The following is a 24,380-nucleotide window of genomic DNA, read 5'->3' on the forward strand; positions in this document are numbered from 1 at the left end:
AAAACTGAAATTTAATCCATTTTTTTTAAATGTTTTTTTCCCTCACGTCTCGTCAATATTTTAATTTACCCTTTGATACTTATAGATTAAGTGACATCTTGTAATAGTAAGAAACTTAAGCAAAGACAACGTTCTGAGCAAACTAACCATTAGAAAAAAAAACTTTTTAAAAAAGCTACACTGACTATGTTTGTGTGCTGTTTTATTTTTTATTTTTTGTATCTTATACATAAGTGTTATCAATAAGTATCATAAATTTATACACAATATTATATATATATTTTATATTAATATTTGTGTTATCCACATACAGCTATACTGCTTTTAAACTTTTTTCGACGAAATAAACAAGCGCTATTGCTTGGTTTGTACTCACAGTTCATGTATTCACCGGAATATTTTTACAATAAAAATTATAAATCGCATTAACCTCAAAGAAATAAAAGCGCTAGAAATATATTTACGGATCGAAGATGATTGATCGGCAAATCGCTTGTCTTTGCGATAATTTCAGCTGTCGTACCATCGTATTCAAACGGGCTTGGGAAATCTCCAAGTGACGACATGGGCTTTCAACTTCGGTTGGGTTGGGTAGATTTGTAGGCTCGGTGGAAAATTTTGGCGAAATATATCTGTCAGTTGGACTTGGACATTTTGTTATCGGAACATTTTCTGAGTGAGATACTGGTAGCTGTGCAGATTAAACTTTTGTAAACTGTGTTTGTTTTTATGCAAATTTTTATAAAATGTGATCTTAAAAATTGGGATGCCAAAATACCATATGCAGGTTGTTGTTGCATTGCGTGCAAATGGTAACCCAATGTCCGTATCTTATAACGGGCAAATCAATATTTCTCGTCGATATGTCCCCAAGATATTTTGCGTCTACTCCGAGGGTTTGTAAATTTTCCACATACGTAGCTGAACAACGATAGGCCAATTGGACACTTATTCATTTTAATTTATTTTCTTAATATACAAGGCACTAAAACAATGTTCTTTCCGCGAAGTCAAAGTCAAATTAACTACTGCAATCTATGCTTAAAGTTGATTAAGTGTTTTTTCTAATGGTTAGTTTGCTCAGATCGTTGTTCTTGCTATTACGAGATGTTATGTATAAGTATCAAAGGGTAAATCATATTGACGAAATATCGATCCTTTGGATTAATTTCAGTTTTTTGACATATTGGCTATAAGGACACAAAAAACTGATTTAAATTACAGGTCTAAACTTAAAGACGGACTTATTCTGAGTTTTGAAAGAAAGTTTACCAAAAAAGTTATTAAAAAATAAGACTAGTAAAATGTTTTCTCTTACAATGGGCCACTTTGATGAAAAACTTAAAATTTTGTATGAAACCAGATATAAAACGTCGAAGTTGGTTTGTCTTTTTTTTTTTTTTTTGAAAAAAGCTATCACAGTGTAATTAATGTCAATAATATAAAAAAACTTATTGTAATACGTTCACGATTTCGTCCAAAAATGAATGTTGATCTCTTTTGCTACAATTTTTAATTCAAGTTTTGCCTACACATGAAGGAATTTGCTCAGCTTTGGCAATATTATGAAGTATTCGGTTACATCAGTACTCAGGCCTTCATTACTTGTTTATAATATTAAACTTACTTACCGCTTTCTTATTCTAATATTAGAATTATTCTTACTAACAAATTATGTTTTATTTTTTTTTTTTCATTTCTGCAGCGATATCACGCGAGGATGGCGAAGATTCACATCATCATCATCATCACCACCACCATCATCATCACCATCGTGGGGGGCATGGACATAATCACGGTAATAAAGTTCCATACAATGGTTATAATTCCGAAGAATATCTGGATCGTCTGGAACCAAATGGAAATATACCAGCCGACAAGTCTAACTGCAGATATGGAGGTAAGAAAAGTGGAAAATTACTAAAATTATTAAATGTTTGATATAGACGAGTACTGTTTGCATCGAACTCAATCTCCACTTTACAAAAATTTCACAATCAGCAAAAAATATATGTGAATGATTATATAAATACTAGGGGATCCAGTCACGCGTTGCAGTGCTGCACATTTTACACCATTATTCATATAATAAACAATTCAATACAGAGAAAATACAGGTATAAGAATCCAAGGGATGGTATTTGAGGTTTAATTTTGAAAATGTTCATAAAATAAATTTCATTGGAAAAAATAACGAATTTAAGGCTGCTTTCTCAATGTTTGGTTACCAGCCTTTCTATCCAGTTAATAGAGTTGTCCGCAGAATAGAGTGTCCATTTAATAGAACTTTCAATGCATTTTTATTTATGAATTGTTTTTAGTATCCTATCCTCTAAGTTGGTTCGAACTGGACACAGTGTGCTTAATTTTACTAAAATCGGTTCAGTAGTTTAGGAGTCCATCGCGGACAAACAACGTGACACGTACTTTCTATATATAAAGATAGAATTTTTAGTAATATATTGGGTAGTCGAAAAAGTCTTTTCGTATTTTGTCAATGGATGTCGTTGCAGTCGTACTTGTATATCTAATGCTAGTGCTACTAATTGCATTGTACCATACCATATAGTATGTGAGATATAGATATAGTGAGATTGTAGACTTAATTTAAACAAAACAAAAAATAAATTCGGGGAAATTGAAAAAAAGTAACATCTGTTCAAAAATGAGTGAAAATAATGAAGAAACTCGCTATATTTTGAAATTTTTGCATAAAAAGGGAAGACTGTCACGCAAGCCAACAATGAAATTTGTGAAGTTTACGGAGACGATGCTGCTTCATGTAGCACAAAATTGGTTTGCTCGCTTCCTTTCTGGAAATTTCAAAATTTCGATTTACACTGATGGAATAATGTCTCTTGCGGAAAAATGGCAAAAAGTGGTCGACCAAACTGGTGCATATTTCTTTATTTATTTATTATTATAAATATAAAAAAAATAAGTTAAAGTTTGATTAGAAATACGAAAAGACTTTTTCGACTACCCAATATAAAAGAAAATAAATAAATAAATTTCTCAAGTGTTATAATTAGCCACTTTCATCAGCGACATTTAACTTAAATGCCTACAATTGAATATTCTGAGTATTGCTTTTAGCATAAATTAATTACTGCGACTCCGACATGCTTCAGTTTGTCCCTTTTGAGGTCTGAAAGAAGCGCATGTACTTATGTAATAATTAGGTTTTCCTGTTCGAAATCGTGCATTACCGTTTTATCTCTATGCTTCCCACACCATTTAATGTACACCCTCATTTGCGCATACTCGCCTGCTGTCGCTTGCCTGCCACAGCAAATCCTTACTATTTAATCTCATCTGTAATCTTTACAAACTAATTTCATGTACTACACACATACACACACACATACATATAAGCAGTGAACTTTTTATATTCTCAAGTGTGCTCATAATTCATGAATAGCTGCAAAAGCTAGAGGAAAATAACTGTTAAAACCGGAACTAATTATAACTTCCGCCAGGCACAGCTGCACACAAACGCACACTCAGGCATACAAGCCACGCGAACATATGCAACGCATCCCCTTGCAGAGTAGCTTTTAATCCTTATGTTGCGCGTGTCTGCCTCGTTATATATACTTATGTACTTGGATACTCGATATGCAACCCTTGAATCGATTCGTTGCTTACTTTGCCACAAATAATTTCCCGAAGTTTTTTGTATAAAATGTAGGTCAAACTTTACACGCACAAAAATCATGCGGCACCATCTCACGGCTGCGTTTGCGTGGCTTGAGTAGCATGCAACATTTGCGGGCGCAGCTCCATTTCAACTGTCTGCCGGCTGACACGATTTGGCAACTTTTGTTTTTCGAATTAGAGTAATTTATCAAAAAAGTGAAAGCAAAAAAGGAAAACCCTAAAATTGGAATGAGCATAAATAAATAAATGTGTGGTTCTTGTGCGTCTCATTAATAATTTCCTTGGGTGCGCGCACATTTTACCGTTGACTTTCGCGTTGCCATTGTTTCATTGAAATCATTTATTTATTCCAGTGATTGAGCTACCCTGCAGGAAATCGTTGAGTTGCGATGAATTGCGGAGAAGTTTTGTTATTTTGGCATGAGTAGGTTTAGATACTACCGAAAAGAATTTGTCTGACATTTACCAGAAATAAACTGGTTTCCGACCAACTACAACAAGTTGAATATGTAACTAGCCGAAATGAAAAAGTTTAGCAAACAAATTTTAATAATAATTTTCTTCTCAATATATCTAAAGGGCCTGAAAAATACTCTAAATATTGCACATATCTTCCATTAAATGGAAGAACTCAGATGACCCTGATTTTTTCATTAGTCAATAGATCACTTAATGCGCACATTAACCCTTGAGAGCTATCCGGTGCTTTTTATCACATCGGATGTGCCTATAGCTTTCTCTTCCTCACATTTTCTTTTTGCAGTCTCTTGTTTACTCCATTTCCTTACTACAACGAGTGTTCCTGTATTGGATAGTCGAAAAAGTCTTTTCGTATTTCTAATCAAACTTCAACTTATTTTTATTATATTTATAAAGAACTTTAATGAACCAAATATGTACCATTTTGGTCGACCACTTTTGCTATTTTTCCGCTAGAGACATTATTCCATCAGTGTAAAACTTTTCTGGTTTCTCGGCGAAAAACTGCGACAAGTAATTTTCACAGGCTTCTCTTGAAGCCAATTTTACTCCATTAAAGGAGTTCTGCATTGACCGAAACAAATGATAGTCCGACGGTGCAAGATCAGCGCTATATGGTGGATACATCAAAACTTCCCAGCCAAGCTCTTCCAGTTTTTGCCGAGTCATCAAAGATGTGTGTGGTCTACCGTTGTCCTGATGAAGACGGAGCCCTTTCTGTTGATCAGTTCGGGCCGTTTTTTTTTCGATTGCTTGCTTCAATCTCTTCAGTTGTTGACAGTAAAATGTAGAATCAATCGTTCGAACCAGGCTGGAGCAGCTCATAGTGGATGATTCCTTTCCAATCCCACTAAACACTCGGCATAACCTTTCGAGGCGTCAATCCTGGCTTTGCGACCATTTTTTGAGCGTCACCACGCTTGGACCATGATCTTTTTCGCACATTATTGTCGTATTTGATCCACTTTTCGTCTCCTGATACCATTCGCTTCAGAAATGCTTGGATTTCATTTTGTTTCAGCAAAGAATTCAGATGTTAATTCGGTCCATTAATTTTTTCACAGAAAATTCATGTGGTACCGAAACATCGAGCTTCTTTTTGTAGTGGCATTCTTTTCTTTTTTTTATACAAAAACATCAAAATATAGCGAATTTCTTCATTATTATAATATATAATATAATAACTGTAACTTTTTTTTAACTTCTCCGAATTTATTTGTTTTGGTTAAATGAAGCTTAGAATCTCACCTCTCCAACACTATATGGTATGACACAGGGTGATTGGCAGCACTGGAGATATACGACTGCAACGATATCTACATATTGACAAAATACGAAAAGACTTTTTCGACTAGCCAATTTTTCTATACTCTAAACTGGGCATATTAAGTTTGCGACGAAGTTTGTAACATCCAGATGAAAACTTGTGAGAAAATATGTATATAATTGATCAGAGTGACGAGCTCAAGTCAATTTAGCCACGTTCGTCTTTGTATCCTCGAACTAGTTCAGGATAGTTCCCTCAGTTTTAGAGATATAGATCGGAGATTCTGTGCACTTACTTTTCTCACCAAGAAGCTGCTAAATTGTGGAAACAGCCGACATTGAAACATTGAAACAATGTAGCTGCCATACAAACCAAATCATCAAAATAAAGTTCTTATAAGAAAAACTTCTTTATTTAACAAGATATCTTCACGAAATTTAACCAAACTGTTGTTTAACTATAGCAGTGCAATCTACGAAAAAATTGTTCAGGTCGAATGACGTTAGCATATATGTAGCTGTCATACAAATTTTTTTCTGTTCGGTATTACGGAGCTTAACTTCTTTTAGTGTTTTTTTTCAATTCCATTTTCGTTGTCATTGCAACTTTCCGTTAGTATGATGAAGTGCAATAAATTAAATTGTCGATGCCATAAAGCAGCGTGGCATTAATGTGGCGGCATGAGTGTACCTACAATATCCCGATGGCATTGCCACAAAAAGTAGACCGAAAACAAATTCGCCGACTAATGCGACTACTTGTCTGTTTTGAGCAGCGGATTTGTTTGTGCAACTTTTCGTTATTTGTTGTATATTTGTGTATTATTGCGCTATACTTAAGGGAATTATCGGTTACTTGTGCGCGCACATTAGAGTTCCCACATTATTTATACGCTAGTCGGCAACATGAGTTGCATATTAATAACCCGCTGCCCTTAGAAATTCCCGACAACTTTGCACACTTCTATATTTTCGTACAAACTTTAATAATAATCGAGTAATTGGATTGCACTTGACGGTTTAGTGGGGGGTTACATATGTTCAGATGATGGCATGTATGTAGTGTAATATGTATGAACATTATTATTTGTTGGTTATGGTGGCATTCACATGTGATGTTTCTAAATTTTGGATTAACATTGCGGAATTCATATGCGTAACATTACCTCAACTCATCGACTTAAGTCTGTTTGAAATGATTTTCTGTGCACAACAAAATACTTTAATTGCTTATTATCTTATCACTTCATTCACAAGAATTCTAACTTGAAAAGTATATATTTCGTTAGCTGCCCTTGTTAGATTTGCTACCTATGTTTAATAGGTTAGTTCTTATGATTGATCCAAAATCTATGGATCTCACTTGGATAGATATTCGTCCTATGTGTTACACTCATAAAAGTGGATCATCAGATGCTGATAGATCGACGGCGTTTTGATCTTACTACAAATTAAAGCGGTTAATATCAATCCACCAGCCACTTCGCCAGGTTCTCCAAAGGTGTGTCTACCGAGATATTTTAATCTCAGTCTGGCAAAAGCCGCACAATAGAGGAATATAATTTCACCTTGCCTTCCTCTATCCATACTCAGTGACGTAGCTACAACTTCTGGCGCCCGAGGCCAAGGATGTTCTGCCGCCCCCCTTTATCTACCTACCTACAAGTTTCATGATGTGGTTCGAACAAAAGTGATTTTTTACAAAATATCTTCGATATTAAGTATATAAAATTTAAGAACTAGAAGCCACGCAAATTCTAAAGTTCCAAAATTCTCACAATACGGTTTTTGAGGAAATTGATAGTAAATTTACAAGACATCTTATTAAAAGCCATAGAAAAAAACCCATTTTCGCCCTATATCTTGTACACTTTTGACACAATTTGCAGGAATTTTTGCCCGAATTGGAGTTTTAAAAAACAGCGAAGATCGTTTTGCCGCCCCCAAGACGTTGCGCCCGGGGCGACGGCCCCCTTCGCCCCCTCTAGCTACGCCACTGCCCATACTGCCTTGGCAGATAGCGACCAACAAAATATTTAGTCACACCGCCTATGTACATACTTATTACACAGTGTCGTCAGAACCTAGAATAGCTGTCAGATTGGTTTTGCTATTTGCATTTAGTTAGAATTACATCTTACGGTTAACTTTGGTCCAAAAGGGTCGCGCAAGTTCTGGTTATTCACCAGCGCCTGCCAAGCTCACGGGAGATCCATGGTTTCAGAGCGGGATATATTGGACAACCGACTCATCGGATGAAATCGAGGTAAAACTGTACTCCCTAGCAAACTCATCGCCTTGGCAGTTTTTGACAATCCCGTTCTGAGCGTGCACTCATTCATACATGTCTAATATGGAAAATGCTTGAAGCTCTTGATAATGAGATCATGCACTCCTTGAAAGTTTTGAGCGCACGATTAGCGAGCTCAAAGCCAGTAAAACCGTTTGGCTGGCTTAGTAAAAACACTCCTCGGAAGAAAGCTTCTCTGCGGTATACTGTAGACTTAAACTATTTTGAACGTTCGTTATTCAATTTACAAAAAAAGTGTTATTATTTGAAAAAATTATTTTTCTTAAGGATGATAATTAAACAAGAAAGATTTTTAGGGATCAATTTTGTTAAATTATTCAATTCAAAATGTCCGTAAAAAATTAATAGAAAAATTTACATATTTTCTTCCAAATTTCCATGTACTCGTACTCGTATTCGATACTCGCAAAATACGCTAAGCAATTGGCCTTAAATAGTTGTCAAAAATTTTACATTTCTGTATAACCATAACAAGGTCTGGTTGTAAGACGTAATAAACCAAAAATGGAGATGACATCTCAATTGCATTAATTCGATTGATTTTCTTGCTTTTAGGCAACCCTGGTCTTTGACCACGTAAAAATTTGTACGAATAAAAAGCAAAATATTGAGTGGCATGACATATTCCAATGATTACCATCCTTTTCAATATCCTAAATATTATTGAAAGTTCACCATTAAAAAGCCGTTGTCAATGTAGCTTATTCTACACAAATTTAGAATTCTCCCCAAAGCTTTCATATTCCCCTTCAGTTCAATATCAGAATGAAAATGTATATGTACTAGAGAGATTCAAAAAAAAAAAATTGATTTATTTTTTTTTTTTTTTGGTACTCGGAAAAATAGGTTCCTAGACACCTCTACGAAAGCCTCTCCAAAACTGAGTTTTTAATTGTAACGGGAAGGTCCTCCTACATACAGTTTTCTATTTGATCTTATTATCAGATACAAAAATGTATATCTCACATTCCAACTACTTGAAAAAATATCTTATTCCTTAGATTTCGTAGGAAATTGAATGCTCTACAAAAAAGGTCTATAATGATTTTTTCGTAAAATGATTTTTAACTTGTCACTAATGGGGGGCCAAAGTGCCTTTGGGCAATCGGAAGGTTGTAACGCCCACAAAAGGCCATTATAGGAAAGCTTATAAATTAACATAACCAAACTCCACAATATGATATAAAACCGTTATTTGGTACAATGAATTGCATTACGGAGGGACATCTCTTGTTTGCAATATTTTGAAATAGTGGGCTTGGTCATATTAATAGATTTAATATGTCTTCAAGCGTTAAAGTTAAATCGACCAAATTCACCCAGGGCAAATATTTTCGGTAAACCCTTCGACAATAAGGAAAATGGGTGAAATCCGTTAAAAAACATACCCACTCCTCATATGTCCTTATTTTGAAAATAGAGTTTATTTTAAACTTAGACTTAAAATTTATGGAATATAAATTCTGCCTTTTCCATTCTTTTAGAATTTCATTGCCTGACACTGCTGATAATTTTATATGCAACTGTGGTTAAATCGAGTTTCTCAATTAGTGTCATTAATATAGTACACTTGTATTTCAGATTTCTTTGAACTGATAAATTAAAATTAGTTGAAATTTTTATTGTCTTCTCATGGCAAAGGAAACCAGAATAGTGCGCAAATGGACTATTAGCTCAACATACACTCGAGAAAGACGCTGCTGTGACACTTTTCTCTTACAGTAAAACAATGAGGAGCTTAAATTCTTGTACATAATGCTGCAACAAAAACGACTGTGAAGCGTAAAAACTTTCAAAGACCTTGACGTAAGAGTGACAATGGTCAAGGAAGTTGACAGAAATAAAGCATAAAGAATATTATGGAATTACATAAAACGAAAAGCATGAAGAGAAATATAAGTGTGCATGCATGTTTGTGTGTGTGACAGTAACAAAGGAGCTGTTGAAGATATATGGCACTCTCAACCGTCCGTAACTTTTATTCATGCTACTTTGCATATGTACTTGTAGTAAATTTGTTTACGTATACTTGTGCCCCCCGCAGCACAGCGAGCGCGATGAGTAGACTTGAGATAATAATAAGGATGTCATAATATAAATTGCCATATTATGCAAACAATCCAGCAACAATTCACTTACTATTCAACATTATACGCACTTGAGTGCAGGATTTGAATGATGGGGGTAAACGAGTCTGCGCCTGTGTGTGTGTACGCTTCCTGTCTCCGCCATATAACTGGGGCAAGCGGCAGTTCCACAGCCATAGCATCACAGTAAATGAGCGGCATGAACGCCATAAAACAACGGAAATGAAAATATTAGCAGACAATTCCACACACACACACACACACACAAAAACATCCACATGCCATAAACATGCGCAATCGCTCAGGCGCAGACTGTAATGAAATGTCAGTAAATTTAATGTGTTGTTAGAGCCCTATCACACGAAGCAACTTTTGTTGCGGCAACTCTTGGTTTATAGGCGAGGGGGCGACGAGGAGAGGGGAATCGCGCCGAGTTTCCAGTGTTCAGCAACTCGCTTTGTGTTCTTATTCGTAGCAGTTCGCTGCGACGTTTTTCGGCATTCGTGTTCTTTCTTTCGTAGTACATAGTTGCATTTGCGTATATTTTTTTGAAATTAATATTTTGAATATATTTAAAAAATTTAATTTCATCTTTTGGTAAGTAATTTGCAAATATGTATACAAATATACATAATATAATATAAATATTTTAGAAAATGGAGTATGACGAAAAAATCGAATTAATTAAAGATATTGTGAAATGTATGGAGGAAGCCATACAAATTGATTTAGACGATAGTAAAAAGGGTGATATATGTTTGTTTTAATAAATAAAATGTATTTCTTAATTGACAGAGCTGATTAATATATGTGATAGAGTGCCCCAAATACCTATAAGGAAAAAGAAGCGACAATGGGTTAAAGTAAAGAGTAGACAATGGGTTAAAGTAAAGTGAAAGAGAATGAGAAAAAACTCGAGCAGAGTTGCGCAACACAAGTTGCTCGTGTGAAGGTAATGGGCGACAGCAAAAGAGAATCGCCCGAGAATTAGCAACTAAAGTTGCTTCATGTAATCGCAAACTTAAGTCGCTTTCTACGCTTTAATGTTAGCTGCTCTACTCATATTTATATGCGTGTATGTGTGTGTGAATCTACTCATATTTATATGCGTCTATGTGTGTGTGAATGGTTGAAACCTTGTGTGCAACGGCATGTGGCATGTAATGCCTTGTCATAATAAGGACAAATGAAACGCTGCACAGCCAGCCATGTCGGCATCCTTGCCGCTGTCGCTGTAGCTGTTATCATTCACTCATCTTTGTGCCGCCACAACAATAACAATCTCCTCACAGCCAGACAAGCTGCCTAACAGCCTGACTGAATGGCGGGCAGACTGTCTTGGCGGCCCACACACACAGACAATTTGTTGTACTCACATATGTATATATACATAAGTATACACCAAGTGGGATCTGCTTGCAACGCAGACACAGTAGTGTGCGCAAGATACGCGAAGTGTAATGGAATTTGAGAAACTGTCTCAAAGTTGGCTGCTTACCGTTTTGCTACTTGATTACTAAAACATTGCAAATTACTCATTTTCCAGCCGAACTGGCATAGCAGAATGCAACCTATTGATGCGAGGACCTGCATATGCCTACGTACCACACATCTACACCTAACTGAGTCGGTGGAAATGTGTGTGTACGTGTAAGTGCTCTTTGGTTAACCTCGAGTATGTAGGCTTATTGAGAAGCTCTAAAGGCATTCTGGAGTTTAATAGATCAGCAGTATAGTATGAAATATATATTTATGTACTGATATCCCTTATCCTTCATATTACTCCTCTTCACTATCTTAAATTTAATGTCGTAATCTATCTAGATGAGTAAAAATGTTAGAGGTATGGCCTTCGTAGAGTGTTTGCTCTACAAATGCTTTTATTGAACTTCAAATATTATTAATTTGTGATTTCTGTATTATAAATATTTCAATTAACCTATCAAATCAATCAAAAGGATTTGAGTATAAGAGTATATTGTAGATGCATAAAATGAAATCTCGAAATATAATTTTGTAATATACAATATATTTCAAAAATCCGCGCATTACTTTTTTTTTCTTTGTGATGAATGTTTATAAAATTAAAAAAGTAGCATTTTTAAAAAAGTTAAGCCAATCTAGAGCCCTCAAAACAACTTATGCTAACATTTTGATATAAAATGGCGGCTATTATTAACCTTTTCAACAGTCTTTTTTGTCTATAGGGGCGACTGGAATTCTATGGACTCGTTCTAAAGAAGAAAAAATAAGAAGCTGGACCTTGAGGTGTTGCATGGGCTTCCTCGGGTAAAAGCAACCTTTTTTCCAACAATTTTTTCTCATATAAAAAATGAATTATTTTATTAGAATTTTTTATTGTTACAAACATACACTATTAACAAGGAAATTCTAAAATTTTTGAAAGAAAATACTTTTAACTCGGCCATTGCGACGCACTTTCCGGTGATCCCTCGGAAAAAATTGGTCCGCATTGGCTTACAGGATCATCTAAAGTGTTTAGTTAAAACCTTAACTAAGAACTGGACGAAGCAAAAAGCTGAAAATTGAATTTTTTTGCAGACATTTTTACAAAAAAATTAAAATTTCGCGACTTTTTTTTCAAATAGTTGTAATCAAATCCTTCGTCCAAGTCTTTAAGAATTATATGTCAAAGGCCTGTATAAAATTTCATGAAGATCGGTTGAGTAGTTCTCGATAAATCTTGCCAACCGACTTCAAAACACGGTTTCGAGAAAAACGTGTTTGAAGACGACGCACTTAGCATAGCTTGCCTCAGGCGCACAAGTTCTCAAGGCTGTATCTCCGAAACTATTACTCGGATCAACTTGCAGATTTAGGACTATATTCTAGCGGTGTTGTAGACTTAAATAAAATAAATAAAAAAACGATTTTTTAAACCCGTAAACCCAAGTAACCTCTTATCTGCCCAAGCTTTGCAAGTAATGTTTCTTTGTTCGAAATTTACTTCCATTTTTCTCAAAACTGTAGTTTAAAAGATGTTTCTAGTACTGAGGAATTTAGAGTAATTTGAAGTATCGTAAAAGATGAAATTGATACTTTTAGTACCCATTTAATAACATTGCAATATACAAGAAAAATTCAAAAATTTAAAAAAATTAAAAAATTACCAGCTTTTGAATTAAATAGTTTCACGGATTTCAACCCTGCTTGCAGTATGAAACAAAAAAATACTACTAATCTAGAATAATGTCACAATGTTTAGTTTTAGATAAAAGTTGGAAATTTTTTTCACAAAATAGCGACTGCCTGGAACAAAATCACATTTTTACCACTTTCTTTAACTGTTTCGAATTTTTTAGAAACAATCAAACTTAAAATTTGGAAATATGAAGACTTCCAGACATAGACAAATCTTTAAAAAAGTTTCTCTAAAAATTTTAGGTAATCGGTCCAGTAAAATCTGAGAAAACGTATGTATCGTTTTGAAAAAGACAGTTTTAAGAAGATACAGTTTTGAGAGCAGCCAGTTTTGTTAGATTATTTCCGGCCGAATTTCGAAAATAAAAAGTTGGTTACTTTTTATTTCCACGCCAAAATACCCCCTACTTTTTCACTATACGTAGTTTTCTAAATAATATTACCATGAAGCTACAGTTTTAAAATTTTATGTGAATCTCCGAGAACCATCGATTGCCCGATTTCAAGAAAAAGTTTTTAGGAAAATGCCTTTAAAGTTTTACTGTCTGATTCGAATTCTTCAATATTACAGCTAATTGGACAAATAATATTATTTTGTTCAATATTTTATCAATTGAATACGGTTTTTAGAACTCTAAGAGTTTACTTTAGTTCCAAACAAATGTCCATGTATTTATTAAAAATAGGCCACTTAGTTATCAGATTCCTGAGAGAATAAGTTGTCGTTAACCGATTTTCTTTATTTTCACTGTTATTGCTAAGCATGTATTAGAGAACAGTTTTGCAAAATTACGTGTTCCTAGCTTTTTATTTAAAAGTTGGATACTGGGAAATACAAATTCGGAATAGTCGGTTGCATAGGAGACATGTAATAGAGTAGTCCGATTTGGCCTATTCCGATTTGTAAGCCGAAAATAGCTATTTTGGATACATGGACTTTATTAACCCCAGAAGGAAGCGTCGGAGACCCTATAAAGTATACACTTGTATATAAATGATCAGTATGTTGAGCTGAGTCGATTTAGCCATGTCCGTCTGTCTGTCCGTCTGTCTGTATATATATGAACTAGTCCCTCAGTTTTTAAGATATCATTTTGAAATTTTGCAAACGTCATTTTCTCCTCAAGAAGCTGCTCATTTGTCGGAACTGCCGATATCGGACCACTATAACATATAGCTGCCATACAAACTGAACGATCGAAATTAAGTTCTTGTATGGAAAACTTTCACATTTCACAATGTATTTTCACAAAAGTTGGCACAGGTTTTTTTCTAAATCAACAATGTAATCTCCGAAGAAATTGTTCAGATCGGTTAACTATATCATATAGCTGCCATACAAACTGAATAATCGGAATCAAATGCTTGCTTGGGAAACTTCCTCATTTAACGATATATCCTCACGAAATTTCTAAAGCAACAATGTAATCTCTGAAGAAATTGTTCAGATTGGTTAACTATATCATATAGCTGCCATACAAACTGAACGATCGGAATCAAGTTCTCGTATGGAAAACTCACATTTGACGATATACACTCGTGGCCACGCAAACCTTACCACTATACTTTCTTAATTTTTTTTCGGACTTTTTCGTTCGTTCGGGATTTTCTTCAATTTCGTTTTTTATGTGTTTGGTAAGCACAAGTAAATTTTATTATATTATCTAATTATAATTATAGTTTTTAATTTATTACGTTTAATGAATAATACACAAATTAGCTTTTCTGTGCCTAAACAAAAGTGGCCGATTTTATTGTTTTTAAAGTGATACACCAATTAAACTTTGTGTTTCAATAAAAAAAAAAAAATAAAATAAAATTTTAATTCCAATTATAGTGTAAATGACATTAAATTTAAAAAATAAAAAAATATAATTTTTTCTTCCCATGTCAGTCTCTTACATTTCGAGCTCATTTTGTAAAGCCCCTAACTTTCAACTGATTTATCTATAGCTGAATGTGTTTTGTTTTTAATTTTTAATATTTTTAATTAATAACATGTCATTAACTTATTTCTAAATAAAAAACTTTTATATCGCAAAAAGTACCGCTATAAAATGTAGTCAAATATGCACAATAGTTGAAAATTTTGAGTGGTAAGGTTTGCGTGGCCATGAGTGTACATATCTTCACGAAATTTAGTATAGATTATTAATAAGTTTTAGAACAGTCCCTCTATTACCTTCAATAGTAGGAAAGTACCGTTAGCATTTTTTTAAGAATTGTTAGGGTTGCCATAGCTTTGAGATAACATCAATCGTTTTCGCAATGTAAGACATCTTTTTAGTATTCACAGAAATATAATGTTTTTATAACATTGAAACAAATAGTGTATTGCTTTCAGAACAGGATCTGATTTTTTTATTTAATTCATTCGAATGGCATAAAACAAAATTGGCTTGAAAATATTCCATTGGAAATTAAATACTGGATCTCTATTTGATAGTTAGCCAAATTTAGATTTAATGCTCATAAAGTCCACTTACCATATGCTGACTAAAATTTTATTTATACAATGTTCCCATGGAGACTTATTTGTTGCCCAGACCGGCTTTTGCAGGCGAGCACATGACGAAGAAGAGCTCTGGTGGCACGCTTTGTGTTGTTATTCTTAACAATTTTTTGTATGTAATATACAAATATGCATAATATAATAGTGAATAAGGATAAAAATTACCAAATCAAAAATATGTTTGTGCACTTCTTACAAAAAACGTACAACAATTCGAGAATGTTATGTGAAAGAAAATACAGAATATTGTCCGACTCAAGTGTCGCTCGTGTGAACGCAATGAGGGACACCAACAGTATATGCTGATAATAAGCGACAAAAGACTCTTCGTCAGAACTCAGTCCTATAAGACTGCCAACATGTGATTCCTTTTGCGAAAGGCAACAACTCGGCAAAATAAATTTAAAACCGACTTTTTTTTTCTGAACCATTATACACTATACACACATCCGCAATTTAACCCATCAACGTATCCACATATGTAGATATGTATGTAATCGTTTACATACATTCATAACAGAACTCTCGCGGCGTACTGCTTTTAGCACAAATTATTTTCCATCATCCGTTGTTGACAGTTATGGCTTCTGTCTGACTGACTGTTCCTATTTCAGTTGCTGGTCGTCCCGTGACCACACTTATGCAAGTCTATAGACATGCTGAACAAAAAGCAACAACTGCCACAACAAACCATTTATTATTGTATAATATTTATATAGATTCTTTTGGTAGTTTGTTGTTGTTGCTTCTGCAGCTTGTTATGTTTCTGACATTTTAATGGTTATTATGCGAAATTTTATTGTTAACCAGCATAATTTTGATTGCTACTATAAATTTTTAATAAACGAAGGGTTGCATGCAACACAACACACACAAATAATGCATACAGGCTAGAAAGTGCTGTCAGTGTGGGCAACACTAGAACGGCTGGACGCATGAAATCGTTGAGTTTGTTCTGTTATGATATGGGTGTCATATTGAGCAGGATACTTGAATGGATTATAAATCATTTTCCGAAGCTCATTTGACATTTTAATGGCATTATGAAAGTTTTGGTGCTGTAGTCGGTACATATGAGTTTAGAAATAGATGTAAATTTTTATAAATACATACATACATATATGTATACAGATATAAAATATGTATATAAATTCTTTAGGTATAAATTACATCAAACAGAGCTCATTTTCAACGAAGATGGCAATAAGTTTACATATAAAAACTTGATTTTGATCATTCAGTTTACATGATAGCAATACCTTATACTATGCCAATCTGGACATTTTTTTCGGATATTGTAGAGTTTCCATGGAAAATAATCTACGTTGAATTTCATAACGATATCTCATCAAATGAAAAAGTTTTTATTACTAGAGCTTTAATTTAACATTTTTTTTTGTATGGCAGCTATATCTTATACTAGGCTGATCTGGACAATTTTTTCGGATATTGTAGAGTTGTCATGGATAATAATCTACATCGAATTTCATAACGATATCTCGTCAAATAAAAAAGGTTTTCATACAAGAACTTAATTTTGATTGTTCAGTTTGTAAGGCAGCTATGTCTTATACTAGACCGATCAGGAAATTTTTTTGGGATATTGTAGAGTTGCCTTGGGTAATAAACTACTTTGAATTTCATAACGATATCTCGTCAAATAAAAAATTTTTTCGTACAAGAACTTAATTTTCACCGTTTAGTTTATAGGGCAGCTATAAAAGGTCTTATAAAAGGTCGATCTGAAAAATTTCTTCGGATATTGTAGAGCTCCCTTGGGCAATAATTTACTTTAAATTTCCTGAATATATCTTGCCAAATAAAATTTTTTTTCGTACAAGAGCTTAATATTGATCGTTCAGTTTGTATGACAGCTAAATATATGCTATAGGGGTTTGAACTAAGCAATTTATTGGGAGATTGTTCCGTTGACTTAGACAATAATCTATGCCAAATATTGGGAAGATATCTTGCCAAATAAAAAAGTTTTCCATACAAGAACTTAATTTTGATCGTTCAACGAATCCTTATGAAGTAATATAAAGCGATTTTTGAGACTTAAGTTTTAAGTCAGACGAAGTAGCTAATAAAAGAAAATATAAAAATTTTTTATACCTATTAAATCCTTTATGCAGTAATGTACATGTGGACATCACGCAGATTTTTATACTCTCGCAACAATGTTGCTAAGGAGAGTATTATAGTTTTGTTCACATAACGGTTGTTTGTAAGTCCTAAAACTAAAGAGTCAGATATAGGGTTACATATACCAAAGTGATCAGGGTGACGAGTAGAGTCGAAATCCGGATGTCTGTCTGTCCGTCCGTCCGTCCGTCCGTGCAAGCTGTAACTTGAGTAAAAATTGAGATATCATGATGAAACTTGGTACACGTATTCCTTGGCTCCATAAGAAGGTTAAGTTCGAAGATGGGCAAAATCGGTCCACTGCCACGCCCACAAAATGGCGGAAACCGAAAACCTATAAAGTGTCATAACTAAGCCATAAATAAAGATATTAAAGTGAAATTTGGCACAAAGGATCGCATTAGGGAGGGGCATATTTGGACGCAATTGTTTTGGAAAACTGGGCGTGGCCCCGCCCCCTACTCATTTTTTTGTACATATCTCGGAAACTACTATAGCTATGTCAACCAAACTCTACAGAGAGTCCTTCAGGCATTTCCATATACAGTTCAAAAATGGAAGAAATCGGATAATAACCACGCCCACCTCCCATACAAAGGTTATGTGTAAAATCACTAAAAGTGCGTTAACCGACTAACAAAAAACGTCAGAAACACTAAATTTTACAGAAGAAATGGCAGAAGGAAGCTGCACCCAGGCTTTTTTTAAAAATTGAAAATGGGCGTGGCGCCGCCCACTTATGGACCAAGAACCATATCTCAGGAGCTACTAGACCGATTTCAATGAAATTCGGTATATAATATTTTCTTAACACCCTGATGACATGTACGAAATATGGGTGAAATCGGTTCACAACCACGCCTTCTTCCAATATAAAGCTATTTTGAATTCCATCTGATGCCTTCTCTGTATAATACGAGTACAAACATTAGGAACCAATGATGATAGCGGAATAAAACTTTACAAAAATACGGTATTTGAAAAATATGTAAATGACGTATTATGAAATCTTGATTATCACTTTATGATGCGAGAGTATAAAATGTTCGGTGACACACGAACTTAGCCCTTCCTTACTTGTTTTTAGCTACTTTACATCTCAGCCTCTTTGTTTTATTTTTCTTTCACTGTCGACTCATTGAAAGCCGCATCCTTCAACTTTTTCTACTTATTTTAATTCGAAAATAAATCCTTTCTACATTAAACACTTTTCTTTCCATATGCTTATATTCACATACGTATGTATGTAGATATGCGTGGATATGCTCTGTTTTGCCGCTGCTTTAGCTATTTCTTCCTCTCAGTGGTGGAACTGCTGCTACGGTTGACAACGCAAAGTTTGCGCTTCCTTTTTGCTACTTTTTTGACAGGCTTCGCGTTATTTGTTTTGTTGGCGCTTTTGTCTCCAACATTTTTAAACTTTTTTTTTTCATACGCATGTCAAATCGGTTCAGCTTCGTGCTTTTTTACGGTTTGATATTTTTATGTACCCTCTTTGTTTTCATTGATATTTCGAAAGCAATAAACTGTCGTTGCTCCCCAACAAAGAAGGGGCGTTACTCACGCTGTGTTTAGCTGAAAACCGCTTAAAATTTAATAAAAATTTTGCAGTACAATGATACTCCCGCACTCTCGTTTGAAAATGAGTTTTCGTGCTTAAAGTTGCGCCCATGTATAACTTCCAACCCTTTGAAATTTGTATCATTTGTTTTCCGTTTGTTTACTTTTAGCGCCTTTTGTTGTGGTACTTAATTTTTATTTGCATTCTCCTTACTCTCATCTCCATATATACCAGCCATATGCGGTTTATGTTGTTTACTTAAACGGTTTTCGGTTTTAAGCTACAAAAGGTTTCTTTTGAGTGAGTAAAAGCTTAGGGGGTAAATTAAATATTCGAGAACCTTATCAATTAAGTAGGCAATTCAATGTTTTGCGGTTATTTTGAAAACTTTTCTTCGTTTAATTCTCGTTAAACAATGATATAAGTTGAAGGATTATGATTTGAGAAGTCAAAATGATTTTATATGCAGTATATTTAATGAGAATACAAACTGAAACGTTGAGACCCTAATCAGAAATATTTGCTATATGCTCAGACGTCCTTCTCCTTATTAAAAAAATGCATTTATTTTTGGTCGAAGATCTTAAAGACTTCATTATTTTTGTTCCCAGCAGAAGATTAAATGATAATGAAAAAGCTCTGGGAACAAACATAATGAAGTCTTTAAGATCTTCGACCAAAAATATAAATATTTTAATAATTAGAAGGACGTTTGAGCATATAGCAAATATTTCTGATTAGGGTCTCAAGGTTTCAGTTTGTATTCTCATTAAATATACTGCATATAAAATCATTATATATATATATATATATATATATAAACTAGTCCTTCAGTTTTTAAGTTATCGATCTGAAATTTCGCACACGCGCTTTTTTCTCAAAGAAGTTTCTTATTCGTCGTATCCTGGAGCATATAACTGTCATACAAACTACACGATCAAAATTCAAGTGAAGAAAGTTCTCTGAGCGCCATTCACTTGAGAGTGGCCAGAAATGATGCTTTTACATATGGCTCAAGCAGCTCACGACTTCCGGTCTTAGACCAAGTATCCTTTAGCCATCAGTTTGAAGGCGAGCTGAAGTGTGAAGGTGAGCCATTCGGTGTGGAATTCGTGCTGGAAAAGATACTCCGTTCCGGCATTTACCCCGGTGGATGAACATCTAGCCACAATCCGCATCAAAGCGAAGTTTTGCAACATATCTCTGATTTGCGCCCAAGTCCCGACGGAAAAGAAGGACGATGTGACCTAGGTCCTATGCTTGGCGACTGTAACGCCAGGGTGGGCAAAGAAGTTATCATTGACACAATGGTCGATAAATTCAGCCTTCATGATGAAACATCCCCTAGCGGGTTGAGGCTGATCGACTTCGCCGGGGTCCGATATTTGATTATATGTAGTAGTAGATGCCAGCATAGATTCACAAATAGCTTTTTTTTGTACAGAAAAATGCTTTTGAAATCCGTTTAATTTTTGATCGAAATTATATGAAAAATTAAAAGGTTTACTACAAAAAAATCACCAATCAGAAATCCCTATATATGAATAAAAGTATACTATATACAGCAAGTAAATCAAATATGTTTTATTTTCAAAAGTTTTGTTGTTGTTTTTGCTATCATTGTTTTATATTTGTATTTTTATAAGTATGTATGTGTGCAGTATATTGCCACTTAGCGCTATAACTTTCTTGTTAGCGCCCTCTTCAACCCACCAACTAAGGGGCGCAGCGGATGCCAAAACACTCCTAAAATACACTGCGATTACCCAGCACGGAATTGAGTAGTAAGACCAGTGGAAGGTATAGTGTTATAAGTTAAGTGAAGGGAAACAAGATAAAAGTTAACTTTGATTGCACCGAAACAATACCCTCTATAAATAAAAATAAATTCCATAGAAGTACCTGATTTGTATCAGTTGGTTTGTATGGCAGATATATGCTACCACAGTCCGATCTGAAAAATTTAATCAGATATTATGCTTTGTCTTTGGATCATAACCCATGCAATATTTCGTGAAGATAACATGTCAAATAAAAACGTTTCTTTACAAGGACTTGATTCTGATCATTCAGTTTATATGACAGCTATAAGATCCGACAAATAAGCAGCATCTTTGTGAGAAAAGAACGTGTGCGAAATTTTAAGACAATATCTCGAAACTGGGGGACTAGTTCGCCTGAGTATATACAGACTGATAGACGGACAGACTGATAGATCGACTCAGCTTGCCACGCTGATCATTTATATTTATAGGGTCCTTGACGTCTCCTTTTGGGTGTTACAAACAAAAATATAGTTTTAGGCACAAACATGCACTGTAAAGAACCGCCCAACGAATCAGTCGAACCTTCTGTTGGGTAACGTCACACACAAGCTTGTACCTGCAAGTACATCCGCGGTTTCATCAAACCGTTCACCGACGCTGCCAAGAAATATGAAAAACTGCTGAAATTTTATAACTTTTGCATTTATGAAGTTTTCTGCGCTGCATTTAAGCGCGAACGACTTTCGCCGACACACCCACAACGTCAAGGAGGTCGCGGCTAAAGGCGGTGTGAAGGTTTATAAATTTGGAAATTGTTAGAATAAAATTTATATTGCGCTCATTTGCGAACAAACGAGGCTAGAAGTGGGCATATATTTTATATTTGCTAAGCCATAATGTGGCTCGACTTATTCGAGTCGAACGGCGGGTGTGCGGGGAAGTTTACGATTGAAGCGGTTTTTTGACTTGATGAAGAACGCGCCAACTTTCACCATTTCATCTACGTCAAGAGCCGCGACGGTGCTATTTTATTTTACTTTCTCATTTTATAATTTTATTTTTGACTTGCACTCTTGAGCTCGAAATTTTTTTCTTTCAAACTTGCTAAGTGGGTAGTATTTCGTGTTATCCTTTGGAGTGTTTTCAGCAAGCAATACACTCTTGTATGTAGGTACGAGTATAAATTTAGCACGGATTAAATTTCAAGAAATGCATTGCAAGACTTTGTTGACACAGACCAGTATTGCAAAGCTTCATTCGTTTGGCTTATTTTGCTGATACGTTAAAGAATTTGCTGTTCGTGCACTAGAAAACTATAAGGCGTGTATTAACTATACATTTCATATATCATTTTAATTTGGTAGCATTGTTCAACTGAAGGGTCCTACTAATTAGCTGTGTGGTGAAACGCTATATATTATAATGTATAATACATATATTACAAACAGATGTCAACTGTTCAGTGACCAAAAATTATTAACTATATTCTATTCGATCCTATATTAAAAAGTACTCCTGAGTTATTACTCAATCATATTGATTTTACAAAACCGCCAATTTTTTTGGATTATTAAGTACTGAAACATAGGAGGAAACGTTGTGTATCAAATAAATAAAAAATTTTGACAAAAAAGTCTGTTTAAAGCAGACAACGGAGCCATTGAGTATCAGAGAAAACTGATTATTCCGTACAGCACTCGCCTGGATGTTAAGCCAAACCAATTTTTGTTCGGGAGATTGAGTCTTAAGAAAATAACTAATTTCTCCGTTTTTCGAAGCTAGCATCTAAAATCGGAATTCTCTTCAAAGTTCGCAAATATCCTTAGTTTGAACAACATTATTGATTACAACATTGTCTTTATTTTCCTCTTATTTCGTTTGGGTATAACATTTTCGGTCAAGCTTACATGAAAGGTCGAAGTGGGATTTTCAATAAAAAAAAAAGTCTTGCGGTATTTTTATTGAATTTATTTTTTTTTTTTTTGAAATTGAAATGAATTTTTGATGACTCATACCCAGCTCTTGACCGATGCTACGGCTGCTACTATGCCGGTCTCTTTCGACCCAGCGATTTTATCGCAAATTTCGACGACAGGCCTTCCGGAGCGTGGCGCATCTTCGACCACCTCTACACCAGAACGAAAACGTTGAAACCATCGTTGTGCGGTGGAAATGGAAACTGTATCGGGTCCATAAACTGCACAAATTTTATTGGCGGCTTGAGAAGCATTTTTGCCTTCATCGTAGTAGTACTGTAAAATATGCCGTATTTTCTCTTTATTTTGCTCCATGTTTGCGACGCTATAACTCTCGAACGACTTAAAAGAAACGACAATCAATCAAACATGTGTTAGCGCGTGAAATGAGCTTTCCAAAAAGGTATAGCATGACCCGGTAAAACTAGAACTACGCGCTTTCAGCGCCAACTAGCGAAAATACCGCAAAACCTTTTTGATAAACATTATATTTATTATACATGTTGTAACTGAGTATACTTGTTATGTTCAACTAACGGCTGTTTGCATCATCTAAAATAAAATAAATTCAATAAATAAATAAATAATCATATATTATATATAAAAGTTCAGGATGGGGAGACGAGTTGAATTCCGAGTGACTGTCTGTCTGTCTATCTGCCCGTCCGTCCTTCTGTGCAGGAAATAACTTCAGTAAAAACCTGGTACACTTTGGGGAAAAAAGGTGATGAGTTTATAGATGGACATAACCGGAGCACTGTCACGCTTACAAAACGTCGTTAAATGAAAATTTATAAAGTAAGACCAAAATGTCTCGCGATAAATCACTTAAGTACCCCAATCGACATTGCAAAAATATATGAAACCCCGCCCCTTCCTCATATAATCGTTCTGTCAAAAACTTCTAAAAGTGCGATGAATCAGTAAATACATACCCCAGAGATATTGAATTGTCTACCTGGGTTAATAGAAAAGGCTTATTGGAGCTAGGCTGAAAAGTGGACACTTCGGTGGAAAGCCATAGCCTTCTACCTACTCGACCGATATCGACCAAATTTGGTAAATAATGTTTCTATGAGATTTATATGTTCCAGTGCAAAACAAACGAAATCGAACTACAACCACGCTTACTGCCTGTATAACCCTATTTTAAATTCCATCTAATTCATTCACTTCCCAGATTGCAAATCAATCGCCATAAAACTTTGTGCGAATAGCGCGTTTAAGGGGTTATATCCACTTGCGGGGCAGAAAAAACGCGTTTTTTTGTGAATTTTTTCAAAAGAGGCATTTTATTTTATACTTTAATGGAAAAAATGTACTTAAACAGAATTTAATGTATAACAATCAGCGGTTTATTTAAAAAAGTATTGGATCATCTAGCTCCTGTAGATGATCTGCGGAGAGACGTCAAAAAAAAGTGCTTGGCGGTGAGCAAGATATCTCTGGTCCAA

The 24,380-nt window shown here is 34.7% G+C and overlaps 1 protein-coding gene and 1 long non-coding RNA gene across 3 annotated transcripts in view; both read left to right on the top strand.

Annotated features, from left to right (window-relative positions):
- Positions 1–24,380, top strand: part of LOC126761944 (cyclin-dependent kinase 14) — a 379,465-nt gene that overhangs the window by 257,264 nt on the left and 97,821 nt on the right. For both annotated transcript variants that reach the window (XM_050478379.1, XM_050478380.1), the window contains exon 3: positions 1,706–1,900. In XM_050478379.1, coding sequence (XP_050334336.1) covers positions 1,706–1,900 — 195 coding nt within the window. The remainder of the gene's footprint in view (positions 1–1,705; positions 1,901–24,380) is intronic.
- Positions 10,153–10,596, top strand: LOC126761963 (uncharacterized). The gene is made up of 2 exons (XR_007667399.1): positions 10,153–10,401; positions 10,458–10,596. It is a non-coding gene; the product is annotated as an uncharacterized LOC126761963 (long non-coding RNA).

Source organism: Bactrocera neohumeralis, chromosome 6, assembly GCF_024586455.1.
Source record: "Bactrocera neohumeralis isolate Rockhampton chromosome 6, APGP_CSIRO_Bneo_wtdbg2-racon-allhic-juicebox.fasta_v2, whole genome shotgun sequence".
NCBI lineage: Eukaryota > Metazoa > Arthropoda > Insecta > Diptera > Tephritidae > Bactrocera > Bactrocera neohumeralis.